This window comes from Alnus glutinosa, chromosome 9 (genome assembly GCF_958979055.1).
Source record: "Alnus glutinosa chromosome 9, dhAlnGlut1.1, whole genome shotgun sequence".
Lineage (NCBI taxonomy): Eukaryota > Viridiplantae > Streptophyta > Magnoliopsida > Fagales > Betulaceae > Alnus > Alnus glutinosa.
The window spans coordinates 3,857,077-3,885,028 of NC_084894.1; the positions used below are offsets into that span (position 1 = coordinate 3,857,077).

Below are 27,952 nucleotides of genomic sequence, written 5' to 3' on the forward strand. Positions count from 1 at the left end.
TGTTGAATAAAATGAAATATTGGTTTGTTTTGTAGATGATGTAGTGTAGATTTGAGAAGAAAGAAAAAAGAAAGAAGAAAGGTATTGTAGAAAAGATGGGTTTTTTTTTTTTTTTTTTTTTTTTTTTTTTTTTTTTCAAGTATAGAAAAGACTCAAGAAGGCGTTAAAAACTTAAAGATGAAGAGATACCAAACCCACCTAGTATATTTTGTATTTATACTTTGACCACATATTTTAATTTATTTTTGGGAAAAAGTACACATATCCTCCTTAAACTACCATTCAATTGTCAATGTTCCATCAAGCTACAAATTGTGTCAATGTCACCCCCCCTTAAACTACCAAAATATGTTAATGTTCTCCCTAATGACAAAATACCCTTCATAAAATTATTAAAATTAAAAATATATATATAAAATAATAAAAAGTTATACAAAAAAAAAAAAAAAAAAAACTGGTTTTATTTTTTTTTTCGTTTGTTTTTTTAATTTTTCTTATATAATTTTCAGTTTAAAACAATTTTTTTTTCTCTCTCTCTTTTTTTTTTTAATTATTTTTTCATTTTTTCTTTAATTATTTTTTTTTAAAAAAAAATTGTTTGTTAACAAATAATTTTTTTAGTTTTTAGTTCTTTTTCGAATTCATAAGAACATTTTTGTCTTATTAAAAAAAAAGGTTAATTTTTGTCTTTTTGTTAGTCTTAAAGAAAACTTAACATTTTTTGATAATTTAAAAGGGAATATTAACAATAGAATGATGGTTTGAGAAAAATATATAGGCCTCATTTGATATCGCCCTTCCCCTTCCCCCTTCCCCCATTTCCCTACCTGCGCACTCACAGGACATACTTTTGTTAAGAGGCTTGAAAAAAATCAACCCATTTTTCAAGATGGAACAGGCTTTTTCTCGTTTACCCCTGTACACAACCGTTTACGTTGCACAATTTTTTTTGCTGCTAGGGGTAAAATGGAGAAGAAAAAAAGCTTGTTTAACTTAAGATTTTTTTTTCCCCATTTTACCCTAAAATAACTTATAAGTTATAAAGAACGATCTCATATTGTAAGAAACTAATGTGGGGTTTAGCACTCATGAATTCATTCATAATTCATTCAATTCATGTGGACAATTCATATTTCCAATGTGCGACTAACTTTCTAATATGTTAGTGGTAAATCACTACTTATCCCTAAAAGCTTAATTTGATAAGATGGTGTAAATTTAATCATTTAATCAATACTTTCACACTCCCTCACATATGGACTCAAACTTCATTTTAATATGTGAGGCCTAACACATGAAATATTTAATTGAAATGAGAGGTAAACGATAGAGTAAAAGTTCGAACTCAGAACCTTTGAATCTAATACCATGTTAAACCACAATTTATCCTTAAAAAATTAAGCTGATAGGAAGAAATAAATTTAATCATTTAACTAATACTTTAACGATTAGAATCACTGTTCATTCATTCTTTTTCCTTTTTTTTTTTATTTTTTTTGGGAAAAGTCAAATTCAGTCCTTGGGTTTTTTTGCACTATTCCAATTTAATCTCTAGGTTCCTATTTTGACAGTTAGGTGCTTAGGTTTTAATTTGATTTTAAATAAGTCATTATATCAACCTGTTGTATAATAAATTTACAATGTGTCATGTCAAACCAATATAATAATAGAACTTGATTCGCATTTAACTCGATGAGTGCCAACTGTACATTTTTGCCAACTGTACATTTTGCATGACAAATTTAACCCCCCCCCCCCCCCCCCCAAGAGAGGGGCAACCACTCCTGACAACTTTTATTTATTTATTTAATGCATATTTGTAATTAAAATGAATTTACCATATATAATATACATGTCAAATGAGAGTCACGTAACAGTAATTTATTGGTCTAACTGATAAATTATTAATTAATTAGATGACAAGTTGAAAGAATGACCCATATGAATTGGAGTAAAACCTAAGAAACTATTTGTCGAAATTGAAAACCCAATAACTACATTAAATCATGGACTGTCTTTTCTTGTTTTTTTGGCTGCACTCCTGATTATTAACAAAAACTTTATCTCTAACAAAACATCCAATGTGATCCCAAATGACCCATTGCAGCTTGGGCTCGATCAAACCTCTAATAAGAAGCCCTGGGATCAAACATCTTAGGTAGACTTCCACAAAGCCCAATAACTGTGCAAACAAGGCCTTTTGGGGTCTATATTTAGGCTAAAGAAAAGGAGGCCCATTTGGTAGTCAAGATTGGATCTACAAAATTATTAGAGGTCAACATATGCAAGTACTGCTTTCCGTAGCAAATTGTGTGAGAGTATAAATAAAATTTATTTGTCTAAATAAATTTTAGGTTGTTTCAGTCATTTATTCGAGAAGGTAAATCTCGTATGAGTTATTTTACAATTGCTGCCAAAATTATTAGCAATTTCTTTATCCTGGCTTTTGCCCTACGTATTGTTTTTTATAATCTTTCTCCACCAACATCCTCGCACAACAAATCGCTTGATAGGTAGGGACATAATCTAATTTAATTTTAATAGGGATCAAACTAGATTTTTAAGTTTAAAAAATATATATTTCACTTAATAAAAATTTGTTCAATAATTTTTTTTTTTTTAAATTAGATGAGCCATGGCCCCCGGCCTCCCTTAGCTTCGTCCTTGTTCAAAATACAAAAAAGGCACAAGTTATTTAAGAAAATGACAAAATTGACATAACAGTCCTAACCAATTTTTTTTTAGGCAAAAAATAATAATAATAAAAAAAGTACTTTTTTAGTTTATTAACCAAGCAGACCTATTTTTGTTTTGCACAATTATTTATGACTAAAATTACATTTTAAGCTCCTTAACGCAATCTCAAACAAGCTCTTAGTAGACTATTGTACAACTATTATACAACTGGATGACGTATCAGTAAAAATCAAACATTGGATCAGTTTTTTTTTTTTTTTACAAGTGCTGATCCAATGACTAATTTTTACTATCACATCATCCAATTGTATGACAATTGTACTGAAATCTACTAAATAACATTACTCATCCTTGAATCACATAATAGTTTTATTAAAAATCATCAATGCACATAATTCAACAATGCATAAGTTAAATTAAGAATTGTAATGTCAATGAAATCAAGCACATCATTATGGCCAGAATAGATTTATGAGAGATTCTACTTGTCTTACCCCATTGCACCCCAATTTTATTCGAATAATGTGATAGTCCTCATTTTTTGTTTTTTGTTTTTTTAGAACAAAAGTTAACGTGGTAAGAAAAATGTGTACTGCCATATCAGCTCAGTAGAACAAGGTATGACAAGTAGCACATCCCTAAATTTATTACAATCTCCCTCTACTACTTAAACCCCAACTCAGAATAGAATTCTCTCCATTTACCTAAAATAATTTGGGTATCCTCGATCATGATCAGCATGAATCCCAATATATTACATTAAATCCATTTAAAGTGAATGCAATTATGGTGAGGATCTAAAATATGTCACATTTTTTAAAGGACAAAGTTTAATTTCCTCAAAATTGCATCAGATTTATTAAACTACCATCTGTCCTTAGAGAATATATAATTTTCACATGGATTTTTATTTTGAGGTGTATTTGATGTTATTCTCTTGTACATCTTTTTTGCAAATTTACAATTAAATTTATGGAACCCACATGTGGTCCTACAGATTCAATGATGAATATGCACATCTCTTGTACGGAGATGGACAAGAGATGTGCAAGAAAATGAAATCAAATATTTCTCTTAATAGACTAATAGTACATTTGGCACTGCGATTTCAAATACCAAAAGCTCAATTTTAAACCAAATCCCAGAAGAAAAATGCTTGGTGTCCCGCTCCCATCCCACTCCTATCCCACCCTTATTTACGTGGACCAATAATGTTGTTAAAAAATCAGGGTCCCACTACACTCTTTCTAATTTCTCTTAAATTATTGATCCACGTAGACAATGGTGGGATGGGAATGGGACACCAAGCATTTTCCATCGCAAAAAATGTATTGTTTGGAAGTACATTTTTTTTTTTTTTAAAAAAAAAAAATGCAATTTGAAAACGTAGAAAAATCTGTGATTTAAATTACAAGCAAGATGTGTGTTTTTAAAAGCGCGTGATTTTAAAAAGCAAGCTGCATGCAACTTTATCAAACGCTTAAGTACATTTTCAAATCGTTACTTATAAATTTCACGTTTTGAAATTGCAAATCCAAACTAACATTTAGTTAGAGAATTTTCTTTAACCCAATTTAGAGGAAATCTTATTGAAATTGGGATAAGTAGAAGTAGTGGTGCTTGCATGAAAAGTGAGCTAAAAGTGAGCCCTTCCTTCTAATCCCTCTATGTATTTTGTTTCTTTTTAATTAATGAAACTTAATCTTGTATAAAATTTGGCACACTACCGATGAAGATGGTGTCTTGCATAATGTTCTTAGTGGTAGGAAGTCCAACATATGCTCTTTAAAATTAGACGTTAATAACGTTTAAACCTAATCTGTTAGTTCCTTTAATAGACCATGTCGTCTTTTTTTAAAGTTCTCCCATTTTATTAGGAAAACTTTGCTTATAACCTTAATCTTTCATTACTTATAAAAAAATGTATTCAAATTTTAAAAAGTGTCAATTTAGAGTATCCAACTTTTAATTTTTTTTTCAAATTCAACCTTCTGTTAAAACTTTCCGTTAAATCCTATCAAAATTTTCAAAATACCATGTGTTTATTTTTTATTTTAAAAAAAAAAATATCAAATATGATTTATTTTCATATTCTATTTATCAAATATGAAAAAATTTATCAAAATTCTATTTTCATGGGTGTTTATCAAATATGATTTATTTCTCTTTTATTTCTTTTATTTTTTTTCCCTGTAAATTCGTTTATAGTTCTTTTAAGAGAAAAAAAAAAAAGAAAAAAAAAAGAAAAAAAAAAAAGGATAGAAGAGCTAGATTGAAGAGGTTGACATTACTGTTATTTTCTATGAAATTTGATATGCACATGGTTTAAAGAAGGTATAATTTATAAATAGTTTCGCTTTTCTTGTGTAATTTGATTCCATCGACTAAAAAATTAAAGACTAATTAATCACGGTTTCGAGAAGCCGGAGTTCCGAATTTATGGATTTTTTAGAAAACCTTCCTAAATAGGTGCACACCGATAAAATAAAAACATGCAATAACTAATTATTTCAATCAAGTAACTTCAAGCAAGGATGGGGAAAAGGAAAATCTTCATTTATGTCACATGAATTCATAAACATGTTTATTAGAAGAGTTATTAATATTGTAGAGTGCATGGATACATGGGCTCAAGGCACTCTTATTTAAGCTAACATGCATGGCTATGATCACTTCTATAATTAACCAAAAGTACTGATTTGGTACTTGGGTTGTTTGTTAGGGAGGAAGAGACCAAAATGTTGCTCAATTGCTGCACCACCCTTTTGGTTTTCATCAAACATGGCAAACAAGTAAGCTTCTATTGCTTGTCCCTGCTTCTTTGGAGTCCCACCCTTCACAAGATTAATCAAATTGTTGTAGTAAGTCCCTGCGTTATCGACGCTAGCTGCATCACCGCCTTCGGACGGCCAGCCGCTCTCCGATACGACAATCTTCAAGTTAGGCACGCCGGCTTTCTCGAGAGCAGAGTAGTGAGCATCCAGCAATGCATCAAAGAGATTTTGGTATCCAAGACTACCATCTTGCACCACAACACCTGGTGAAGTAAATAAGGCATAGGGAAGGGAGATCTGTGAAGGGTTTCCAGTATAGCTGAAGTAGGGATACACGTTTACTAGAAGGGGTGCTCCATTGTTGTTCAAAAAGTTGATAATTGGTGTTATGTATGAACTTGCACTGTCGCTGAATGAGCCTGCTGATGGAGGATAATAGTTGCCCAACAAAGTTGTGTCTATAGCTGTCGTCACCTGTTAGAAATTTTATAAATAAAGATGAGAGTATTTCGAAATATAAAATAGCAGAATACGAAATATAAGAACAGTTTATTACTGTTGAAATAACAGTTTATGATTGTTAAAAACTGACTTTTTGAAAAAACGATTGCTTTCGTAAAATTTGAACAAAAAATATGAATGTTCGTATAGTAGTTGTACACGTGTGAGTGTGCAGCACTGCGTAAGTACTACGAAGTATTTCTAAAGTGTCAATGCGACGTGCGACACTACTATCATGTGTATACCCAAAAGTCATTCTAAACTTAATGTTCCGTTTGTTTCGACGTAAAATATTTTCAGTCGTAAAATATTTTTGACGAAATTATTTTTCAGAAAAAATGATTTTCCTGAAAATATTTTCCGACATTTGGCTAATACAAAAAAAAATCACAACGACGAAAAAACCACCAACGGCCATTTGTGCCAGATTCCGGCCAGATTGCCAGAATCTGGGTTGGTCGGATTCTGGCGAAATGCCATCGGAATCCGGCACAGAACAGTCGGATTCCAGCGAATCTGGCTAGATTCTGGCCAGTTCGCCGGAATTAGGATTGGCCGGATTCCGTCGAATGTGGCCGGAATCTGGCCAGACGTCGCCGGATTCCGGCGGCGATCGCCAGCGTCGGAATCCGGTAGACGGGAACCTTCAGCGGTAGCTTCGGGCTACCAACAAATTTCAGTGCCCAGAAGTGGGGGATTCCCACAAACGTGCCTGCGAGAATGGAGAACTTAAATTCGGAAAATGATTTTCGGTTTTCAAAACCGTAAATCGTTTTCCGAAAATTAAAGAGGCTTTTACGGTCAAAATGAAAATGATTTCCGTTGGCCATTATTTTTTGCCCCCACCAAACACCGGAAAATGCCGAAATCATTTTTCAGAGAACATTTTACGCCGAAACAAACGGAGTTAGTGAAAGCTAATCCCTTATAAAGGATAAAGTGTAAGGCAAAAATGGAAGGAAAGTTGAAATTTTCAAATAGAAGGGAAAAGAAATAATTTCAACATTCACACCTTTATTTGGTCTTGCAAATTGGCAGCTGCAATGGCATTAAGGATGTTTTGCATGGCGGGTTGAACATACTGGGCTTCAGGATCACCAGGATGCACTTCGTTCCCGACGGCAATGTATTTGAACTTGACATCCGGCGAGTAGTTTCTTATGTTGTTCTGGACCCAGTTGGTTGCGGCCGCAGCGTCGGTGAGGCCTTGAAGGTTGCCGTTAAGGATGCCGATGATGAGTTCTATGTTCGATCCTCTGAGGGCGTCGAGAGTTGGTGGATAGGGTTCATATATGCGCATCCTTCCAATGCCACTGCTTTTGTATAGAGCTACTACTTCTCCATCAGAAGGTAGATTGTTGCCGTTTCTTCCATTACATACACCGACGGATTGTGCACCTGCATCAAAATTAGGCCAAGATTTCATGAGCTTTGGCTTAAGCAAGCAGTGGCAAGGGCCGGAAAACTGAAGGATTCTTTTCTTTCGGGTTAAAACGTTTAATGTTGAGTAACCATTTTGGTCTAAAGTGAAAGAGAAGTGTTTTGCTTGCATTAAATTCTATAAGTACATACCATCAATTTTAGCAAAAGCACTGATTTGGTACTTGGGTTGTTCGTTAGGGAGGAAGAGACCAAAATGTTGCTCCATTGCTGCACCACCCTTTTGGTTTTCATCAAACATGGCATACAAGTAAGTTTCTATTGCTTGTCCCGGCTTCTTTGGAGTCCCACCCTTCACATGACTAATCAAATTGTTGTAGTAAGTCCCCGCGTTATCGACGCTAGCCGCATCACCGCCTGCGGACGGCCAGCCGCTCTCCGATACGACAATCTGCAAGTTAGGCGCGCCGGCTTTCTCGAGAGCAGAGTAGTGAGCATCCAGCAATGCATCAAAGAGATTCCGGTATCCAAGACTACCATCTTGCACCACAACACCTGGTGAAGTAAATAAGGCATATGGAAGGGAGATCTGTGAAGGGTTTCCAGCATAGCTGAAGTAGGGATACACGTTTACTAGAAGGGGTGCTCCATTGCTGGCCAAAAAGCTGATAATTGGTGCTATGTATGAACTTGCACTGTCGCTGAATGAGCCTGCTGATGGAGGATAAGAGTTGCCCAACAAAGTTGTGTCTATAGCTGTCGTCACCTGTCAGAAATTATATAAATAAAGATGCGAGTATTTCGAAATATAAGAAAGCATAATACGAAATATAAGAGCAGTTTATTTCCGTTGAAATAACAGTTTATGATTGTTAAAAACTGACTTTTGAAAAAACGGTTATTTTTGTAAAATTCGAACAAAAAATACGAGTGTTCGTATAGTAGTTGTACACGTGCTAGTGTGCAGCACTGCGTAAGTACTGCAAAGTATGTCTCAAGCGTCAATGCGACATGCGACACTACTAGCATGGGTCTGCCCAAAAGTCATTCTAGACTTAATGCTCCGTTTGTTTCGACGTAAAATGTTTTCCGTCGTAAAATATTTTCGACGAAATCATTTTTCATAAAAAATGATTTGCCTGAAAATATTTTCCGGTGTTTGGCTCGTACGAAAGAATCACGACAGCGAAAAAAATCACCAACGGCCATTTGTGCCGGATTCCGGCCAGAATCTGGGTTGGTCGGATTCTGGCGAAATGCCATCGGAATCCGGCACAGAACAGTCGGATTCCAGCGAATCTGGCTAGATTCTGGCCAGTTCGCCGGAATTAGGATTGGCCGGATTCCGTCGAATGTGGCCGGAATCTGGCCAGACGTCGCCGGATTCCGGCGGCGATCGCCAGCGTCGGAATCCGGTAGACGGGAACCTTCAGCGGTAGCTTCGGGCTACCAACAAATTTCAGTGCCCAGAAGTGGGGGATTCCCACAAACGTGCCTGCGAGAATGGAGAACTTAAATTCGGAAAATGATTTTCGGTTTTCAAAACCGTAAATCGTTTTCCGAAAATTAAAGAGGCTTTTACGGTCAAAATGAAAATGATTTCCGTTGGCCATTATTTTTTGCCCCCACCAAACACCGGAAAATGCCGAAATCATTTTTCAGAGAACATTTTACGCCGAAACAAACGGAGTTAGTGAAAGCTAATCCCTTATAAAGGATAAAGTGTAAGGCAAAAATGGAAGGAAAGTTGAAATTTTCAAATAGAAGGGAAAAGAAATAATTTCAACATTCACACCTTTATTTGGTCTTGCAAATTGGCAGCTGCAATGGCATTAAGGATGTTTTGCATGGCGGGTTGAACATACTGGGCTTCAGGATCACCAGGATGCACTTCGTTCCCGACGGCAATGTATTTGAACTTGACATCCGGCGAGTAGTTTCTTATGTTGTTCTGGACCCAGTTGGTTGCGGCCGCAGCGTCGGTGAGGCCTTGAAGGTTGCCGTTAAGGATGCCGATGATGAGTTCTATGTTCGATCCTCTGAGGGCGTCGAGAGTTGGTGGATAGGGTTCATATATGCGCATCCTTCCAATGCCACTGCTTTTGTATAGAGCTACTACTTCTCCATCAGAAGGTAGATTGTTGCCGTTTCTTCCATTACATACACCGACGGATTGTGCACCTGCATCAAAATTAGGCCAAGATTTCATGAGCTTTGGCTTAAGCAAGCAGTGGCAAGGGCCGGAAAACTGAAGGATTCTTTTCTTTCGGGTTAAAACGTTTAATGTTGAGTAACCATTTTGGTCTAAAGTGAAAGAGAAGTGTTTTGCTTGCATTAAATTCTATAAGTACATACCATCAATTTTAGCAAAAGCACTGATTTGGTACTTGGGTTGTTCGTTAGGGAGGAAGAGACCAAAATGTTGCTCCATTGCTGCACCACCCTTTTGGTTTTCATCAAACATGGCATACAAGTAAGTTTCTATTGCTTGTCCCGGCTTCTTTGGAGTCCCACCCTTCACATGACTAATCAAATTGTTGTAGTAAGTCCCCGCGTTATCGACGCTAGCCGCATCACCGCCTGCGGACGGCCAGCCGCTCTCCGATACGACAATCTGCAAGTTAGGCGCGCCGGCTTTCTCGAGAGCAGAGTAGTGAGCATCCAGCAATGCATCAAAGAGATTCCGGTATCCAAGACTACCATCTTGCACCACAACACCTGGTGAAGTAAATAAGGCATATGGAAGGGAGATCTGTGAAGGGTTTCCAGCATAGCTGAAGTAGGGATACACGTTTACTAGAAGGGGTGCTCCATTGCTGGCCAAAAAGCTGATAATTGGTGCTATGTATGAACTTGCACTGTCGCTGAATGAGCCTGCTGATGGAGGATAAGAGTTGCCCAACAAAGTTGTGTCTATAGCTGTCGTCACCTGTCAGAAATTATATAAATAAAGATGCGAGTATTTCGAAATATAAGAAAGCATAATACGAAATATAAGAGCAGTTTATTTCCGTTGAAATAACAGTTTATGATTGTTAAAAACTGACTTTTGAAAAAACGGTTATTTTTGTAAAATTCGAACAAAAAATACGAGTGTTCGTATAGTAGTTGTACACGTGCTAGTGTGCAGCACTGCGTAAGTACTGCAAAGTATGTCTCAAGCGTCAATGCGACATGCGACACTACTAGCATGGGTCTGCCCAAAAGTCATTCTAGACTTAATGCTCCGTTTGTTTCGACGTAAAATGTTTTCCGTCGTAAAATATTTTCGACGAAATCATTTTTCATAAAAAATGATTTGCCTGAAAATATTTTCCGGTGTTTGGCTCGTACGAAAGAATCACGACAGCGAAAAAAATCACCAACGGCCATTTGTGCCGGATTCCGGCCAGAATCTGGGTTGGTCGGATTCTGGCGAAATGCCATCGGAATCCGGCACAGAACAGTCGGATTCCAGCGAATCTGGCTAGATTCTGGCCAGTTCGCCGGAATTAGGATTGGCCGGATTCCGTCGAATGTGGCCGGAATCTGGCCAGACGTCGCCGGATTCCGGCGGCGATCGCCAGCGTCGGAATCCGGTAGACGGGAACCTTCAGCGGTAGCTTCGGGCTACCAACAAATTTCAGTGCCCAGAAGTGGGGGATTCCCACAAACGTGCCTGCGAGAATGGAGAACTTAAATTCGGAAAATGATTTTCGGTTTTCAAAACCGTAAATCGTTTTCCGAAAATTAAAGAGGCTTTTACGGTCAAAATGAAAATGATTTCCGTTGGCCATTATTTTTTGCCCCCACCAAACACCGGAAAATGCCGAAATCATTTTTCAGAGAACATTTTACGCCGAAACAAACGGAGTTAGTGAAAGCTAATCCCTTATAAAGGATAAAGTGTAAGGCAAAAATGGAAGGAAAGTTGAAATTTTCAAATAGAAGGGAAAAGAAATAATTTCAACATTCACACCTTTATTTGGTCTTGCAAATTGGCAGCTGCAATGGCATTAAGGATGTTTTGCATGGCGGGTTGAACATACTGGGCTTCAGGATCACCAGGATGCACTTCGTTCCCGACGGCAATGTATTTGAACTTGACATCCGGCGAGTAGTTTCTTATGTTGTTCTGGACCCAGTTGGTTGCGGCCGCAGCGTCGGTGAGGCCTTGAAGGTTGCCGTTAAGGATGCCGATGATGAGTTCTATGTTCGATCCTCTGAGGGCGTCGAGAGTTGGTGGATAGGGTTCATATATGCGCATCCTTCCAATGCCACTGCTTTTGTATAGAGCTACTACTTCTCCATCAGAAGGTAGATTGTTGCCGTTTCTTCCATTACATACACCGACGGATTGTGCACCTGCATCAAAATTAGGCCAAGATTTCATGAGCTTTGGCTTAAGCAAGCAGTGGCAAGGGCCGGAAAACTGAAGGATTCTTTTCTTTCGGGTTAAAACGTTTAATGTTGAGTAACCATTTTGGTCTAAAGTGAAAGAGAAGTGTTTTGCTTGCATTAAATTCTATAAGTACATACCATCAATTTTAGCAAAAGCACTGATTTGGTACTTGGGTTGTTCGTTAGGGAGGAAGAGACCAAAATGTTGCTCCATTGCTGCACCACCCTTTTGGTTTTCATCAAACATGGCATACAAGTAAGTTTCTATTGCTTGTCCCGGCTTCTTTGGAGTCCCACCCTTCACATGACTAATCAAATTGTTGTAGTAAGTCCCCGCGTTATCGACGCTAGCCGCATCACCGCCTGCGGACGGCCAGCCGCTCTCCGATACGACAATCTGCAAGTTAGGCGCGCCGGCTTTCTCGAGAGCAGAGTAGTGAGCATCCAGCAATGCATCAAAGAGATTCCGGTATCCAAGACTACCATCTTGCACCACAACACCTGGTGAAGTAAATAAGGCATATGGAAGGGAGATCTGTGAAGGGTTTCCAGCATAGCTGAAGTAGGGATACACGTTTACTAGAAGGGGTGCTCCATTGCTGGCCAAAAAGCTGATAATTGGTGCTATGTATGAACTTGCACTGTCGCTGAATGAGCCTGCTGATGGAGGATAAGAGTTGCCCAACAAAGTTGTGTCTATAGCTGTCGTCACCTGTCAGAAATTATATAAATAAAGATGCGAGTATTTCGAAATATAAGAAAGCATAATACGAAATATAAGAGCAGTTTATTTCCGTTGAAATAACAGTTTATGATTGTTAAAAACTGACTTTTGAAAAAACGGTTATTTTTGTAAAATTCGAACAAAAAATACGAGTGTTCGTATAGTAGTTGTACACGTGCTAGTGTGCAGCACTGCGTAAGTACTGCAAAGTATGTCTCAAGCGTCAATGCGACATGCGACACTACTAGCATGGGTCTGCCCAAAAGTCATTCTAGACTTAATGCTCCGTTTGTTTCGACGTAAAATGTTTTCCGTCGTAAAATATTTTCGACGAAATCATTTTTCATAAAAAATGATTTGCCTGAAAATATTTTCCGGTGTTTGGCTCGTACGAAAGAATCACGACAGCGAAAAAAATCACCAACGGCCATTTGTGCCGGATTCCGGCCAGAATCTGGGTTGGTCGGATTCTGGCGAAATGCCATCGGAATCCGGCACAGAACAGTCGGATTCCAGCGAATCTGGCTAGATTCTGGCCAGTTCGCCGGAATTAGGATTGGCCGGATTCCGTCGAATGTGGCCGGAATCTGGCCAGACGTCGCCGGATTCCGGCGGCGATCGCCAGCGTCGGAATCCGGTAGACGGGAACCTTCAGCGGTAGCTTCGGGCTACCAACAAATTTCAGTGCCCAGAAGTGGGGGATTCCCACAAACGTGCCTGCGAGAATGGAGAACTTAAATTCGGAAAATGATTTTCGGTTTTCAAAACCGTAAATCGTTTTCCGAAAATTAAAGAGGCTTTTACGGTCAAAATGAAAATGATTTCCGTTGGCCATTATTTTTTGCCCCCACCAAACACCGGAAAATGCCGAAATCATTTTTCAGAGAACATTTTACGCCGAAACAAACGGAGTTAGTGAAAGCTAATCCCTTATAAAGGATAAAGTGTAAGGCAAAAATGGAAGGAAAGTTGAAATTTTCAAATAGAAGGGAAAAGAAATAATTTCAACATTCACACCTTTATTTGGTCTTGCAAATTGGCAGCTGCAATGGCATTAAGGATGTTTTGCATGGCGGGTTGAACATACTGGGCTTCAGGATCACCAGGATGCACTTCGTTCCCGACGGCAATGTATTTGAACTTGACATCCGGCGAGTAGTTTCTTATGTTGTTCTGGACCCAGTTGGTTGCGGCCGCAGCGTCGGTGAGGCCTTGAAGGTTGCCGTTAAGGATGCCGATGATGAGTTCTATGTTCGATCCTCTGAGGGCGTCGAGAGTTGGTGGATAGGGTTCATATATGCGCATCCTTCCAATGCCACTGCTTTTGTATAGAGCTACTACTTCTCCATCAGAAGGTAGATTGTTGCCGTTTCTTCCATTACATACACCGACGGATTGTGCACCTGCATCAAAATTAGGCCAAGATTTCATGAGCTTTGGCTTAAGCAAGCAGTGGCAAGGGCCGGAAAACTGAAGGATTCTTTTCTTTCGGGTTAAAACGTTTAATGTTGAGTAACCATTTTGGTCTAAAGTGAAAGAGAAGTGTTTTGCTTGCATTAAATTCTATAAGTACATACCATCAATTTTAGCAAAAGCACTGATTTGGTACTTGGGTTGTTCGTTAGGGAGGAAGAGACCAAAATGTTGCTCCATTGCTGCACCACCCTTTTGGTTTTCATCAAACATGGCATACAAGTAAGTTTCTATTGCTTGTCCCGGCTTCTTTGGAGTCCCACCCTTCACATGACTAATCAAATTGTTGTAGTAAGTCCCCGCGTTATCGACGCTAGCCGCATCACCGCCTGCGGACGGCCAGCCGCTCTCCGATACGACAATCTGCAAGTTAGGCGCGCCGGCTTTCTCGAGAGCAGAGTAGTGAGCATCCAGCAATGCATCAAAGAGATTCCGGTATCCAAGACTACCATCTTGCACCACAACACCTGGTGAAGTAAATAAGGCATATGGAAGGGAGATCTGTGAAGGGTTTCCAGCATAGCTGAAGTAGGGATACACGTTTACTAGAAGGGGTGCTCCATTGCTGGCCAAAAAGCTGATAATTGGTGCTATGTATGAACTTGCACTGTCGCTGAATGAGCCTGCTGATGGAGGATAAGAGTTGCCCAACAAAGTTGTGTCTATAGCTGTCGTCACCTGTCAGAAATTATATAAATAAAGATGCGAGTATTTCGAAATATAAGAAAGCATAATACGAAATATAAGAGCAGTTTATTTCCGTTGAAATAACAGTTTATGATTGTTAAAAACTGACTTTTGAAAAAACGGTTATTTTTGTAAAATTCGAACAAAAAATACGAGTGTTCGTATAGTAGTTGTACACGTGCTAGTGTGCAGCACTGCGTAAGTACTGCAAAGTATGTCTCAAGCGTCAATGCGACATGCGACACTACTAGCATGGGTCTGCCCAAAAGTCATTCTAGACTTAATGCTCCGTTTGTTTCGACGTAAAATGTTTTCCGTCGTAAAATATTTTCGACGAAATCATTTTTCATAAAAAATGATTTGCCTGAAAATATTTTCCGGTGTTTGGCTCGTACGAAAGAATCACGACAGCGAAAAAAATCACCAACGGCCATTTGTGCCGGATTCCGGCCAGAATCTGGGTTGGTCGGATTCTGGCGAAATGCCATCGGAATCCGGCACAGAACAGTCGGATTCCAGCGAATCTGGCTAGATTCTGGCCAGTTCGCCGGAATTAGGATTGGCCGGATTCCGTCGAATGTGGCCGGAATCTGGCCAGACGTCGCCGGATTCCGGCGGCGATCGCCAGCGTCGGAATCCGGTAGACGGGAACCTTCAGCGGTAGCTTCGGGCTACCAACAAATTTCAGTGCCCAGAAGTGGGGGATTCCCACAAACGTGCCTGCGAGAATGGAGAACTTAAATTCGGAAAATGATTTTCGGTTTTCAAAACCGTAAATCGTTTTCCGAAAATTAAAGAGGCTTTTACGGTCAAAATGAAAATGATTTCCGTTGGCCATTATTTTTTGCCCCCACCAAACACCGGAAAATGCCGAAATCATTTTTCAGAGAACATTTTACGCCGAAACAAACGGAGTTAGTGAAAGCTAATCCCTTATAAAGGATAAAGTGTAAGGCAAAAATGGAAGGAAAGTTGAAATTTTCAAATAGAAGGGAAAAGAAATAATTTCAACATTCACACCTTTATTTGGTCTTGCAAATTGGCAGCTGCAATGGCATTAAGGATGTTTTGCATGGCGGGTTGAACATACTGGGCTTCAGGATCACCAGGATGCACTTCGTTCCCGACGGCAATGTATTTGAACTTGACATCCGGCGAGTAGTTTCTTATGTTGTTCTGGACCCAGTTGGTTGCGGCCGCAGCGTCGGTGAGGCCTTGAAGGTTGCCGTTAAGGATGCCGATGATGAGTTCTATGTTCGATCCTCTGAGGGCGTCGAGAGTTGGTGGATAGGGTTCATATATGCGCATCCTTCCAATGCCACTGCTTTTGTATAGAGCTACTACTTCTCCATCAGAAGGTAGATTGTTGCCGTTTCTTCCATTACATACACCGACGGATTGTGCACCTGCATCAAAATTAGGCCAAGATTTCATGAGCTTTGGCTTAAGCAAGCAGTGGCAAGGGCCGGAAAACTGAAGGATTCTTTTCTTTCGGGTTAAAACGTTTAATGTTGAGTAACCATTTTGGTCTAAAGTGAAAGAGAAGTGTTTTGCTTGCATTAAATTCTATAAGTACATACCATCAATTTTAGCAAAAGCACTGATTTGGTACTTGGGTTGTTCGTTAGGGAGGAAGAGACCAAAATGTTGCTCCATTGCTGCACCACCCTTTTGGTTTTCATCAAACATGGCATACAAGTAAGTTTCTATTGCTTGTCCCGGCTTCTTTGGAGTCCCACCCTTCACATGACTAATCAAATTGTTGTAGTAAGTCCCCGCGTTATCGACGCTAGCCGCATCACCGCCTGCGGACGGCCAGCCGCTCTCCGATACGACAATCTGCAAGTTAGGCGCGCCGGCTTTCTCGAGAGCAGAGTAGTGAGCATCCAGCAATGCATCAAAGAGATTCCGGTATCCAAGACTACCATCTTGCACCACAACACCTGGTGAAGTAAATAAGGCATATGGAAGGGAGATCTGTGAAGGGTTTCCAGCATAGCTGAAGTAGGGATACACGTTTACTAGAAGGGGTGCTCCATTGCTGGCCAAAAAGCTGATAATTGGTGCTATGTATGAACTTGCACTGTCGCTGAATGAGCCTGCTGATGGAGGATAAGAGTTGCCCAACAAAGTTGTGTCTATAGCTGTCGTCACCTGTCAGAAATTATATAAATAAAGATGCGAGTATTTCGAAATATAAGAAAGCATAATACGAAATATAAGAGCAGTTTATTTCCGTTGAAATAACAGTTTATGATTGTTAAAAACTGACTTTTGAAAAAACGGTTATTTTTGTAAAATTCGAACAAAAAATACGAGTGTTCGTATAGTAGTTGTACACGTGCTAGTGTGCAGCACTGCGTAAGTACTGCAAAGTATGTCTCAAGCGTCAATGCGACATGCGACACTACTAGCATGGGTCTGCCCAAAAGTCATTCTAGACTTAATGCTCCGTTTGTTTCGACGTAAAATGTTTTCCGTCGTAAAATATTTTCGACGAAATCATTTTTCATAAAAAATGATTTGCCTGAAAATATTTTCCGGTGTTTGGCTCGTACGAAAGAATCACGACAGCGAAAAAAATCACCAACGGCCATTTGTGCCGGATTCCGGCCAGAATCTGGGTTGGTCGGATTCTGGCGAAATGCCATCGGAATCCGGCACAGAACAGTCGGATTCCAGCGAATCTGGCTAGATTCTGGCCAGTTCGCCGGAATTAGGATTGGCCGGATTCCGTCGAATGTGGCCGGAATCTGGCCAGACGTCGCCGGATTCCGGCGGCGATCGCCAGCGTCGGAATCCGGTAGACGGGAACCTTCAGCGGTAGCTTCGGGCTACCAACAAATTTCAGTGCCCAGAAGTGGGGGATTCCCACAAACGTGCCTGCGAGAATGGAGAACTTAAATTCGGAAAATGATTTTCGGTTTTCAAAACCGTAAATCGTTTTCCGAAAATTAAAGAGGCTTTTACGGTCAAAATGAAAATGATTTCCGTTGGCCATTATTTTTTGCCCCCACCAAACACCGGAAAATGCCGAAATCATTTTTCAGAGAACATTTTACGCCGAAACAAACGGAGTTAGTGAAAGCTAATCCCTTATAAAGGATAAAGTGTAAGGCAAAAATGGAAGGAAAGTTGAAATTTTCAAATAGAAGGGAAAAGAAATAATTTCAACATTCACACCTTTATTTGGTCTTGCAAATTGGCAGCTGCAATGGCATTAAGGATGTTTTGCATGGCGGGTTGAACATACTGGGCTTCAGGATCACCAGGATGCACTTCGTTCCCGACGGCAATGTATTTGAACTTGACATCCGGCGAGTAGTTTCTTATGTTGTTCTGGACCCAGTTGGTTGCGGCCGCAGCGTCGGTGAGGCCTTGAAGGTTGCCGTTAAGGATGCCGATGATGAGTTCTATGTTCGATCCTCTGAGGGCGTCGAGAGTTGGTGGATAGGGTTCATATATGCGCATCCTTCCAATGCCACTGCTTTTGTATAGAGCTACTACTTCTCCATCAGAAGGTAGATTGTTGCCGTTTCTTCCATTACATACACCGACGGATTGTGCACCTGCATCAAAATTAGGCCAAGATTTCATGAGCTTTGGCTTAAGCAAGCAGTGGCAAGGGCCGGAAAACTGAAGGATTCTTTTCTTTCGGGTTAAAACGTTTAATGTTGAGTAACCATTTTGGTCTAAAGTGAAAGAGAAGTGTTTTGCTTGCATTAAATTCTATAAGTACATACCATCAATTTTAGCAAAAGCACTGATTTGGTACTTGGGTTGTTCGTTAGGGAGGAAGAGACCAAAATGTTGCTCCATTGCTGCACCACCCTTTTGGTTTTCATCAAACATGGCATACAAGTAAGTTTCTATTGCTTGTCCCGGCTTCTTTGGAGTCCCACCCTTCACATGACTAATCAAATTGTTGTAGTAAGTCCCCGCGTTATCGACGCTAGCCGCATCACCGCCTGCGGACGGCCAGCCGCTCTCCGATACGACAATCTGCAAGTTAGGCGCGCCGGCTTTCTCGAGAGCAGAGTAGTGAGCATCCAGCAATGCATCAAAGAGATTCCGGTATCCAAGACTACCATCTTGCACCACAACACCTGGTGAAGTAAATAAGGCATATGGAAGGGAGATCTGTGAAGGGTTTCCAGCATAGCTGAAGTAGGGATACACGTTTACTAGAAGGGGTGCTCCATTGCTGGCCAAAAAGCTGATAATTGGTGCTATGTATGAACTTGCACTGTCGCTGAATGAGCCTGCTGATGGAGGATAAGAGTTGCCCAACAAAGTTGTGTCTATAGCTGTCGTCACCTGTCAGAAATTATATAAATAAAGATGCGAGTATTTCGAAATATAAGAAAGCATAATACGAAATATAAGAGCAGTTTATTTCCGTTGAAATAACAGTTTATGATTGTTAAAAACTGACTTTTGAAAAAACGGTTATTTTTGTAAAATTCGAACAAAAAATACGAGTGTTCGTATAGTAGTTGTACACGTGCTAGTGTGCAGCACTGCGTAAGTACTGCAAAGTATGTCTCAAGCGTCAATGCGACATGCGACACTACTAGCATGGGTCTGCCCAAAAGTCATTCTAGACTTAATGCTCCGTTTGTTTCGACGTAAAATGTTTTCCGTCGTAAAATATTTTCGACGAAATCATTTTTCATAAAAAATGATTTGCCTGAAAATATTTTCCGGTGTTTGGCTCGTACGAAAGAATCACGACAGCGAAAAAAATCACCAACGGCCATTTGTGCCGGATTCCGGCCAGAATCTGGGTTGGTCGGATTCTGGCGAAATGCCATCGGAATCCGGCACAGAACAGTCGGATTCCAGCGAATCTGGCTAGATTCTGGCCAGTTCGCCGGAATTAGGATTGGCCGGATTCCGTCGAATGTGGCCGGAATCTGGCCAGACGTCGCCGGATTCCGGCGGCGATCGCCAGCGTCGGAATCCGGTAGACGGGAACCTTCAGCGGTAGCTTCGGGCTACCAACAAATTTCAGTGCCCAGAAGTGGGGGATTCCCACAAACGTGCCTGCGAGAATGGAGAACTTAAATTCGGAAAATGATTTTCGGTTTTCAAAACCGTAAATCGTTTTCCGAAAATTAAAGAGGCTTTTACGGTCAAAATGAAAATGATTTCCGTTGGCCATTATTTTTTGCCCCCACCAAACACCGGAAAATGCCGAAATCATTTTTCAGAGAACATTTTACGCCGAAACAAACGGAGTTAGTGAAAGCTAATCCCTTATAAAGGATAAAGTGTAAGGCAAAAATGGAAGGAAAGTTGAAATTTTCAAATAGAAGGGAAAAGAAATAATTTCAACATTCACACCTTTATTTGGTCTTGCAAATTGGCAGCTGCAATGGCATTAAGGATGTTTTGCATGGCGGGTTGAACATACTGGGCTTCAGGATCACCAGGATGCACTTCGTTCCCGACGGCAATGTATTTGAACTTGACATCCGGCGAGTAGTTTCTTATGTTGTTCTGGACCCAGTTGGTTGCGGCCGCAGCGTCGGTGAGGCCTTGAAGGTTGCCGTTAAGGATGCCGATGATGAGTTCTATGTTCGATCCTCTGAGGGCGTCGAGAGTTGGTGGATAGGGTTCATATATGCGCATCCTTCCAATGCCACTGCTTTTGTATAGAGCTACTACTTCTCCATCAGAAGGTAGATTGTTGCCGTTTCTTCCATTACATACACCGACGGATTGTGCACCTGCATCAAAATTAGGCCAAGATTTCATGAGCTTTGGCTTAAGCAAGCAGTGGCAAGGGCCGGAAAACTGAAGGATTCTTTTCTTTCGGGTTAAAACGTTTAATGTTGAGTAACCATTTTGGTCTAAAGTGAAAGAGAAGTGTTTTGCTTGCATTAAATTCTATAAGTACATACCATCAATTTTAGCAAAAGCACTGATTTGGTACTTGGGTTGTTCGTTAGGGAGGAAGAGACCAAAATGTTGCTCCATTGCTGCACCACCCTTTTGGTTTTCATCAAACATGGCATACAAGTAAGTTTCTATTGCTTGTCCCGGCTTCTTTGGAGTCCCACCCTTCACATGACTAATCAAATTGTTGTAGTAAGTCCCCGCGTTATCGACGCTAGCCGCATCACCGCCTGCGGACGGCCAGCCGCTCTCCGATACGACAATCTGCAAGTTAGGCGCGCCGGCTTTCTCGAGAGCAGAGTAGTGAGCATCCAGCAATGCATCAAAGAGATTCCGGTATCCAAGACTACCATCTTGCACCACAACACCTGGTGAAGTAAATAAGGCATATGGAAGGGAGATCTGTGAAGGGTTTCCAGCATAGCTGAAGTAGGGATACACGTTTACTAGAAGGGGTGCTCCATTGCTGGCCAAAAAGCTGATAATTGGTGCTATGTATGAACTTGCACTGTCGCTGAATGAGCCTGCTGATGGAGGATAAGAGTTGCCCAACAAAGTTGTGTCTATAGCTGTCGTCACCTGTCAGAAATTATATAAATAAAGATGCGAGTATTTCGAAATATAAGAAAGCATAATACGAAATATAAGAGCAGTTTATTTCCGTTGAAATAACAGTTTATGATTGTTAAAAACTGACTTTTGAAAAAACGGTTATTTTTGTAAAATTCGAACAAAAAATACGAGTGTTCGTATAGTAGTTGTACACGTGCTAGTGTGCAGCACTGCGTAAGTACTGCAAAGTATGTCTCAAGCGTCAATGCGACATGCGACACTACTAGCATGGGTCTGCCCAAAAGTCATTCTAGACTTAATGCTCCGTTTGTTTCGACGTAAAATGTTTTCCGTCGTAAAATATTTTCGACGAAATCATTTTTCATAAAAAATGATTTGCCTGAAAATATTTTCCGGTGTTTGGCTCGTACGAAAGAATCACGACAGCGAAAAAAATCACCAACGGCCATTTGTGCCGGATTCCGGCCAGAATCTGGGTTGGTCGGATTCTGGCGAAATGCCATCGGAATCCGGCACAGAACAGTCGGATTCCAGCGAATCTGGCTAGATTCTGGCCAGTTCGCCGGAATTAGGATTGGCCGGATTCCGTCGAATGTGGCCGGAATCTGGCCAGACGTCGCCGGATTCCGGCGGCGATCGCCAGCGTCGGAATCCGGTAGACGGGAACCTTCAGCGGTAGCTTCGGGCTACCAACAAATTTCAGTGCCCAGAAGTGGGGGATTCCCACAAACGTGCCTGCGAGAATGGAGAACTTAAATTCGGAAAATGATTTTCGGTTTTCAAAACCGTAAATCGTTTTCCGAAAATTAAAGAGGCTTTTACGGTCAAAATGAAAATGATTTCCGTTGGCCATTATTTTTTGCCCCCACCAAACACCGGAAAATGCCGAAATCATTTTTCAGAGAACATTTTACGCCGAAACAAACGGAGTTAGTGAAAGCTAATCCCTTATAAAGGATAAAGTGTAAGGCAAAAATGGAAGGAAAGTTGAAATTTTCAAATAGAAGGGAAAAGAAATAATTTCAACATTCACACCTTTATTTGGTCTTGCAAATTGGCAGCTGCAATGGCATTAAGGATGTTTTGCATGGCGGGTTGAACATACTGGGCTTCAGGATCACCAGGATGCACTTCGTTCCCGACGGCAATGTATTTGAACTTGACATCCGGCGAGTAGTTTCTTATGTTGTTCTGGACCCAGTTGGTTGCGGCCGCAGCGTCGGTGAGGCCTTGAAGGTTGCCGTTAAGGATGCCGATGATGAGTTCTATGTTCGATCCTCTGAGGGCGTCGAGAGTTGGTGGATAGGGTTCATATATGCGCATCCTTCCAATGCCACTGCTTTTGTATAGAGCTACTACTTCTCCATCAGAAGGTAGATTGTTGCCGTTTCTTCCATTACATACACCGACGGATTGTGCACCTGCATCAAAATTAGGCCAAGATTTCATGAGCTTTGGCTTAAGCAAGCAGTGGCAAGGGCCGGAAAACTGAAGGATTCTTTTCTTTCGGGTTAAAACGTTTAATGTTGAGTAACCATTTTGGTCTAAAGTGAAAGAGAAGTGTTTTGCTTGCATTAAATTCTATAAGTACATACCATCAATTTTAGCAAAAGCACTGATTTGGTACTTGGGTTGTTCGTTAGGGAGGAAGAGACCAAAATGTTGCTCCATTGCTGCACCACCCTTTTGGTTTTCATCAAACATGGCATACAAGTAAGTTTCTATTGCTTGTCCCGGCTTCTTTGGAGTCCCACCCTTCACATGACTAATCAAATTGTTGTAGTAAGTCCCCGCGTTATCGACGCTAGCCGCATCACCGCCTGCGGACGGCCAGCCGCTCTCCGATACGACAATCTGCAAGTTAGGCGCGCCGGCTTTCTCGAGAGCAGAGTAGTGAGCATCCAGCAATGCATCAAAGAGATTCCGGTATCCAAGACTACCATCTTGCACCACAACACCTGGTGAAGTAAATAAGGCATATGGAAGGGAGATCTGTGAAGGGTTTCCAGCATAGCTGAAGTAGGGATACACGTTTACTAGAAGGGGTGCTCCATTGCTGGCCAAAAAGCTGATAATTGGTGCTATGTATGAACTTGCACTGTCGCTGAATGAGCCTGCTGATGGAGGATAAGAGTTGCCCAACAAAGTTGTGTCTATAGCTGTCGTCACCTGTCAGAAATTATATAAATAAAGATGCGAGTATTTCGAAATATAAGAAAGCATAATACGAAATATAAGAGCAGTTTATTTCCGTTGAAATAACAGTTTATGATTGTTAAAAACTGACTTTTGAAAAAACGGTTATTTTTGTAAAATTCGAACAAAAAATACGAGTGTTCGTATAGTAGTTGTACACGTGCTAGTGTGCAGCACTGCGTAAGTACTGCAAAGTATGTCTCAAGCGTCAATGCGACATGCGACACTACTAGCATGGGTCTGCCCAAAAGTCATTCTAGACTTAATGCTCCGTTTGTTTCGACGTAAAATGTTTTCCGTCGTAAAATATTTTCGACGAAATCATTTTTCATAAAAAATGATTTGCCTGAAAATATTTTCCGGTGTTTGGCTCGTACGAAAGAATCACGACAGCGAAAAAAATCACCAACGGCCATTTGTGCCGGATTCCGGCCAGAATCTGGGTTGGTCGGATTCTGGCGAAATGCCATCGGAATCCGGCACAGAACAGTCGGATTCCAGCGAATCTGGCTAGATTCTGGCCAGTTCGCCGGAATTAGGATTGGCCGGATTCCGTCGAATGTGGCCGGAATCTGGCCAGACGTCGCCGGATTCCGGCGGCGATCGCCAGCGTCGGAATCCGGTAGACGGGAACCTTCAGCGGTAGCTTCGGGCTACCAACAAATTTCAGTGCCCAGAAGTGGGGGATTCCCACAAACGTGCCTGCGAGAATGGAGAACTTAAATTCGGAAAATGATTTTCGGTTTTCAAAACCGTAAATCGTTTTCCGAAAATTAAAGAGGCTTTTACGGTCAAAATGAAAATGATTTCCGTTGGCCATTATTTTTTGCCCCCACCAAACACCGGAAAATGCCGAAATCATTTTTCAGAGAACATTTTACGCCGAAACAAACGGAGTTAGTGAAAGCTAATCCCTTATAAAGGATAAAGTGTAAGGCAAAAATGGAAGGAAAGTTGAAATTTTCAAATAGAAGGGAAAAGAAATAATTTCAACATTCACACCTTTATTTGGTCTTGCAAATTGGCAGCTGCAATGGCATTAAGGATGTTTTGCATGGCGGGTTGAACATACTGGGCTTCAGGATCACCAGGATGCACTTCGTTCCCGACGGCAATGTATTTGAACTTGACATCCGGCGAGTAGTTTCTTATGTTGTTCTGGACCCAGTTGGTTGCGGCCGCAGCGTCGGTGAGGCCTTGAAGGTTGCCGTTAAGGATGCCGATGATGAGTTCTATGTTCGATCCTCTGAGGGCGTCGAGAGTTGGTGGATAGGGTTCATATATGCGCATCCTTCCAATGCCACTGCTTTTGTATAGAGCTACTACTTCTCCATCAGAAGGTAGATTGTTGCCGTTTCTTCCATTACATACACCGACGGATTGTGCACCTGCATCAAAATTAGGCCAAGATTTCATGAGCTTTGGCTTAAGCAAGCAGTGGCAAGGGCCGGAAAACTGAAGGATTCTTTTCTTTCGGGTTAAAACGTTTAATGTTGAGTAACCATTTTGGTCTAAAGTGAAAGAGAAGTGTTTTGCTTGCATTAAATTCTATAAGTACATACCATCAATTTTAGCAAAAGCACTGATTTGGTACTTGGGTTGTTCGTTAGGGAGGAAGAGACCAAAATGTTGCTCCATTGCTGCACCACCCTTTTGGTTTTCATCAAACATGGCATACAAGTAAGTTTCTATTGCTTGTCCCGGCTTCTTTGGAGTCCCACCCTTCACATGACTAATCAAATTGTTGTAGTAAGTCCCCGCGTTATCGACGCTAGCCGCATCACCGCCTGCGGACGGCCAGCCGCTCTCCGATACGACAATCTGCAAGTTAGGCGCGCCGGCTTTCTCGAGAGCAGAGTAGTGAGCATCCAGCAATGCATCAAAGAGATTCCGGTATCCAAGACTACCATCTTGCACCACAACACCTGGTGAAGTAAATAAGGCATATGGAAGGGAGATCTGTGAAGGGTTTCCAGCATAGCTGAAGTAGGGATACACGTTTACTAGAAGGGGTGCTCCATTGCTGGCCAAAAAGCTGATAATTGGTGCTATGTATGAACTTGCACTGTCGCTGAATGAGCCTGCTGATGGAGGATAAGAGTTGCCCAACAAAGTTGTGTCTATAGCTGTCGTCACCTGTCAGAAATTATATAAATAAAGATGCGAGTATTTCGAAATATAAGAAAGCATAATACGAAATATAAGAGCAGTTTATTTCCGTTGAAATAACAGTTTATGATTGTTAAAAACTGACTTTTGAAAAAACGGTTATTTTTGTAAAATTCGAACAAAAAATACGAGTGTTCGTATAGTAGTTGTACACGTGCTAGTGTGCAGCACTGCGTAAGTACTGCAAAGTATGTCTCAAGCGTCAATGCGACATGCGACACTACTAGCATGGGTCTGCCCAAAAGTCATTCTAGACTTAATGCTCCGTTTGTTTCGACGTAAAATGTTTTCCGTCGTAAAATATTTTCGACGAAATCATTTTTCATAAAAAATGATTTGCCTGAAAATATTTTCCGGTGTTTGGCTCGTACGAAAGAATCACGACAGCGAAAAAAATCACCAACGGCCATTTGTGCCGGATTCCGGCCAGAATCTGGGTTGGTCGGATTCTGGCGAAATGCCATCGGAATCCGGCACAGAACAGTCGGATTCCAGCGAATCTGGCTAGATTCTGGCCAGTTCGCCGGAATTAGGATTGGCCGGATTCCGTCGAATGTGGCCGGAATCTGGCCAGACGTCGCCGGATTCCGGCGGCGATCGCCAGCGTCGGAATCCGGTAGACGGGAACCTTCAGCGGTAGCTTCGGGCTACCAACAAATTTCAGTGCCCAGAAGTGGGGGATTCCCACAAACGTGCCTGCGAGAATGGAGAACTTAAATTCGGAAAATGATTTTCGGTTTTCAAAACCGTAAATCGTTTTCCGAAAATTAAAGAGGCTTTTACGGTCAAAATGAAAATGATTTCCGTTGGCCATTATTTTTTGCCCCCACCAAACACCGGAAAATGCCGAAATCATTTTTCAGAGAACATTTTACGCCGAAACAAACGGAGTTAGTGAAAGCTAATCCCTTATAAAGGATAAAGTGTAAGGCAAAAATGGAAGGAAAGTTGAAATTTTCAAATAGAAGGGAAAAGAAATAATTTCAACATTCACACCTTTATTTGGTCTTGCAAATTGGCAGCTGCAATGGCATTAAGGATGTTTTGCATGGCGGGTTGAACATACTGGGCTTCAGGATCACCAGGATGCACTTCGTTCCCAACGGCAATGTATTTGAACTTGACATCCGGCGAGTAGTTTCTTATGTTGTTCTGGACCCAGTTGGTTGCGGCCGCAGCGTCGGTGAGGCCTTGAAGGTTGCCGTTAAGGATGCCGATGATGAGTTCTATGTTCGATCCTCTGAGGGCGTCGAGAGTTGGTGGATAGGGTTCATATATGCGCATCCTTCCAATGCCACTGCTTTTGTATAGAGCTACTACTTCTCCATCAGAAGGTAGATTGTTGCCGTTTCTTCCATTACATACACCGACGGATTGTGCACCTGCATCAAAATTAGGCCAAGATTTCATGAGCTTTGGCTTAAGCAAGCAGTGGCAAGGGCCGGAAAACTGAAGGATTCTTTTCTTTCGGGTTAAAACGTTTAATGTTGAGTAACCATTTTGGTCTAAAGTGAAAGAGAAGTGTTTTGCTTGCATTAAATTCTATTATAAGTACTATCTATTCTTATGCTCCGTTTGTTTTGACATTTGGTTTGTACAGAAAATGAGTTATGGCAAAAAACGGCCAATGCCTTCCAATAACCTCTGGTTGTGGTTCGGTTTTTTGAGAAGGAGAATCTAAAACTTGAAAACTTGTTACAAAATTTAAAAACAGAAATCATTTTTCAAAACTGAAGGAGCTTTTTTGGTTAGACCGAAAATATCATTTTCGATTGCACCGAACACCAAAAAATATGAAAAACATTTTCTAAAAACATTTTACGCTGAAACAAATGGAGCATTAGTTCCATATACTTGGTGTTTTTGATCAAATGAGTCATATGGGAACTGTCAAACTCATGGTAAGTACGGTCAATTCACCGCTTATTCTTAAAACTTAACCTTATAAAAAGGAGTGGGTTTAATTTATATTCTAACTCTCCCTCTCGCCTACACATAAAATACTTAATTAAAATGAGCAACAAACTCCTGACCTCTACTATTACCGCTTTTCCCAAAAAAAAAAAAAATCAATCCTCAATTTTCAAACCAACACAGTGCTCAACATCAGAAGACTAGACAATGCAATGCATTGCATTGCATTGCAGTGTAAAGGCAGAGAGAGAGAGAGAGAGAGAGAGAGAGAGAGAGAGAGAGAGAGAGAGAGAGAGAGAGAGAGAGAGAGAGAGAGAGAGAGAGAGAGAGAGAGAGAGAGAGAGAGAGAGAGAGAGAGAGAGACCTGTTAATTCGAGGCCAGAAATGAAGAAGAAACCAAGTAGGAATATGGGAGCCAGAAAAGCTTTGGTATTTTTTGCATTGAATAAAGCCATGGAGAAAAAAAAAGAAAAGGGAATGAGAAACCAACTCTGTAGATATCTCTGTATTTCCATCTACCACTTTACACCTTCATTTATATACAGAGAAGTAGTGCTTGGAATTGTTGACTTCTAGTCAATGT

At 40.8% G+C, this 27,952-nt stretch overlaps 2 protein-coding genes across 2 annotated transcripts in view; both read right to left on the reverse strand.

Annotated features, from left to right (window-relative positions):
• The window catches only part of LOC133878581 (glucan endo-1,3-beta-glucosidase, basic vacuolar isoform-like), a 51,316-nt gene that overhangs the window by 7,535 nt on the left and 15,829 nt on the right, over positions 1-27,952 (reverse strand). The window lies entirely within an intron of this gene.
• Positions 5,233-27,885, reverse strand: LOC133877006 (uncharacterized). The gene is made up of 21 exons (XM_062315238.1): positions 27,734-27,885; positions 26,452-26,837; positions 24,849-25,422; positions 24,289-24,674; positions 22,686-23,259; positions 22,126-22,511; positions 20,523-21,096; positions 19,963-20,348; positions 18,360-18,933; positions 17,800-18,185; positions 16,197-16,770; positions 15,637-16,022; positions 14,034-14,607; positions 13,474-13,859; positions 11,871-12,444; positions 11,311-11,696; positions 9,708-10,281; positions 9,148-9,533; positions 7,545-8,118; positions 6,985-7,370; positions 5,233-5,945 (listed from the first exon to the last, which is right to left on the reverse strand). Exons 1-21 carry the CDS (start codon positions 27,882-27,884, stop codon positions 5,379-5,381), a joined length of 9,744 nt encoding a protein of 3,247 aa, XP_062171222.1. The 5' UTR covers position 27,885; the 3' UTR covers positions 5,233-5,378.

What these genes read in the sequence shown, in the direction of transcription:
- LOC133877006 (XM_062315238.1), bottom strand. Translation starts at nt 27,884, where the DNA reads ATGGAAATACAGAGATATCTACAGAGTTGGTTTCTCATTCCCTTTTCT. An exon ending in ATTTGCAAGACCAAATAAAG is followed by an intron (nt 23,260 to 24,288) that starts GTGTGAATGTTG and finishes AATTTCTGACAG; the next exon opens with GTGACGACAGCTATAGACAC. An exon ending in TGCTTTTGCTAAAATTGATG is followed by an intron (nt 20,349 to 20,522) that starts GTATGTACTTAT and finishes ATTTTGATGCAG; the next exon opens with GTGCACAATCCGTCGGTGTA.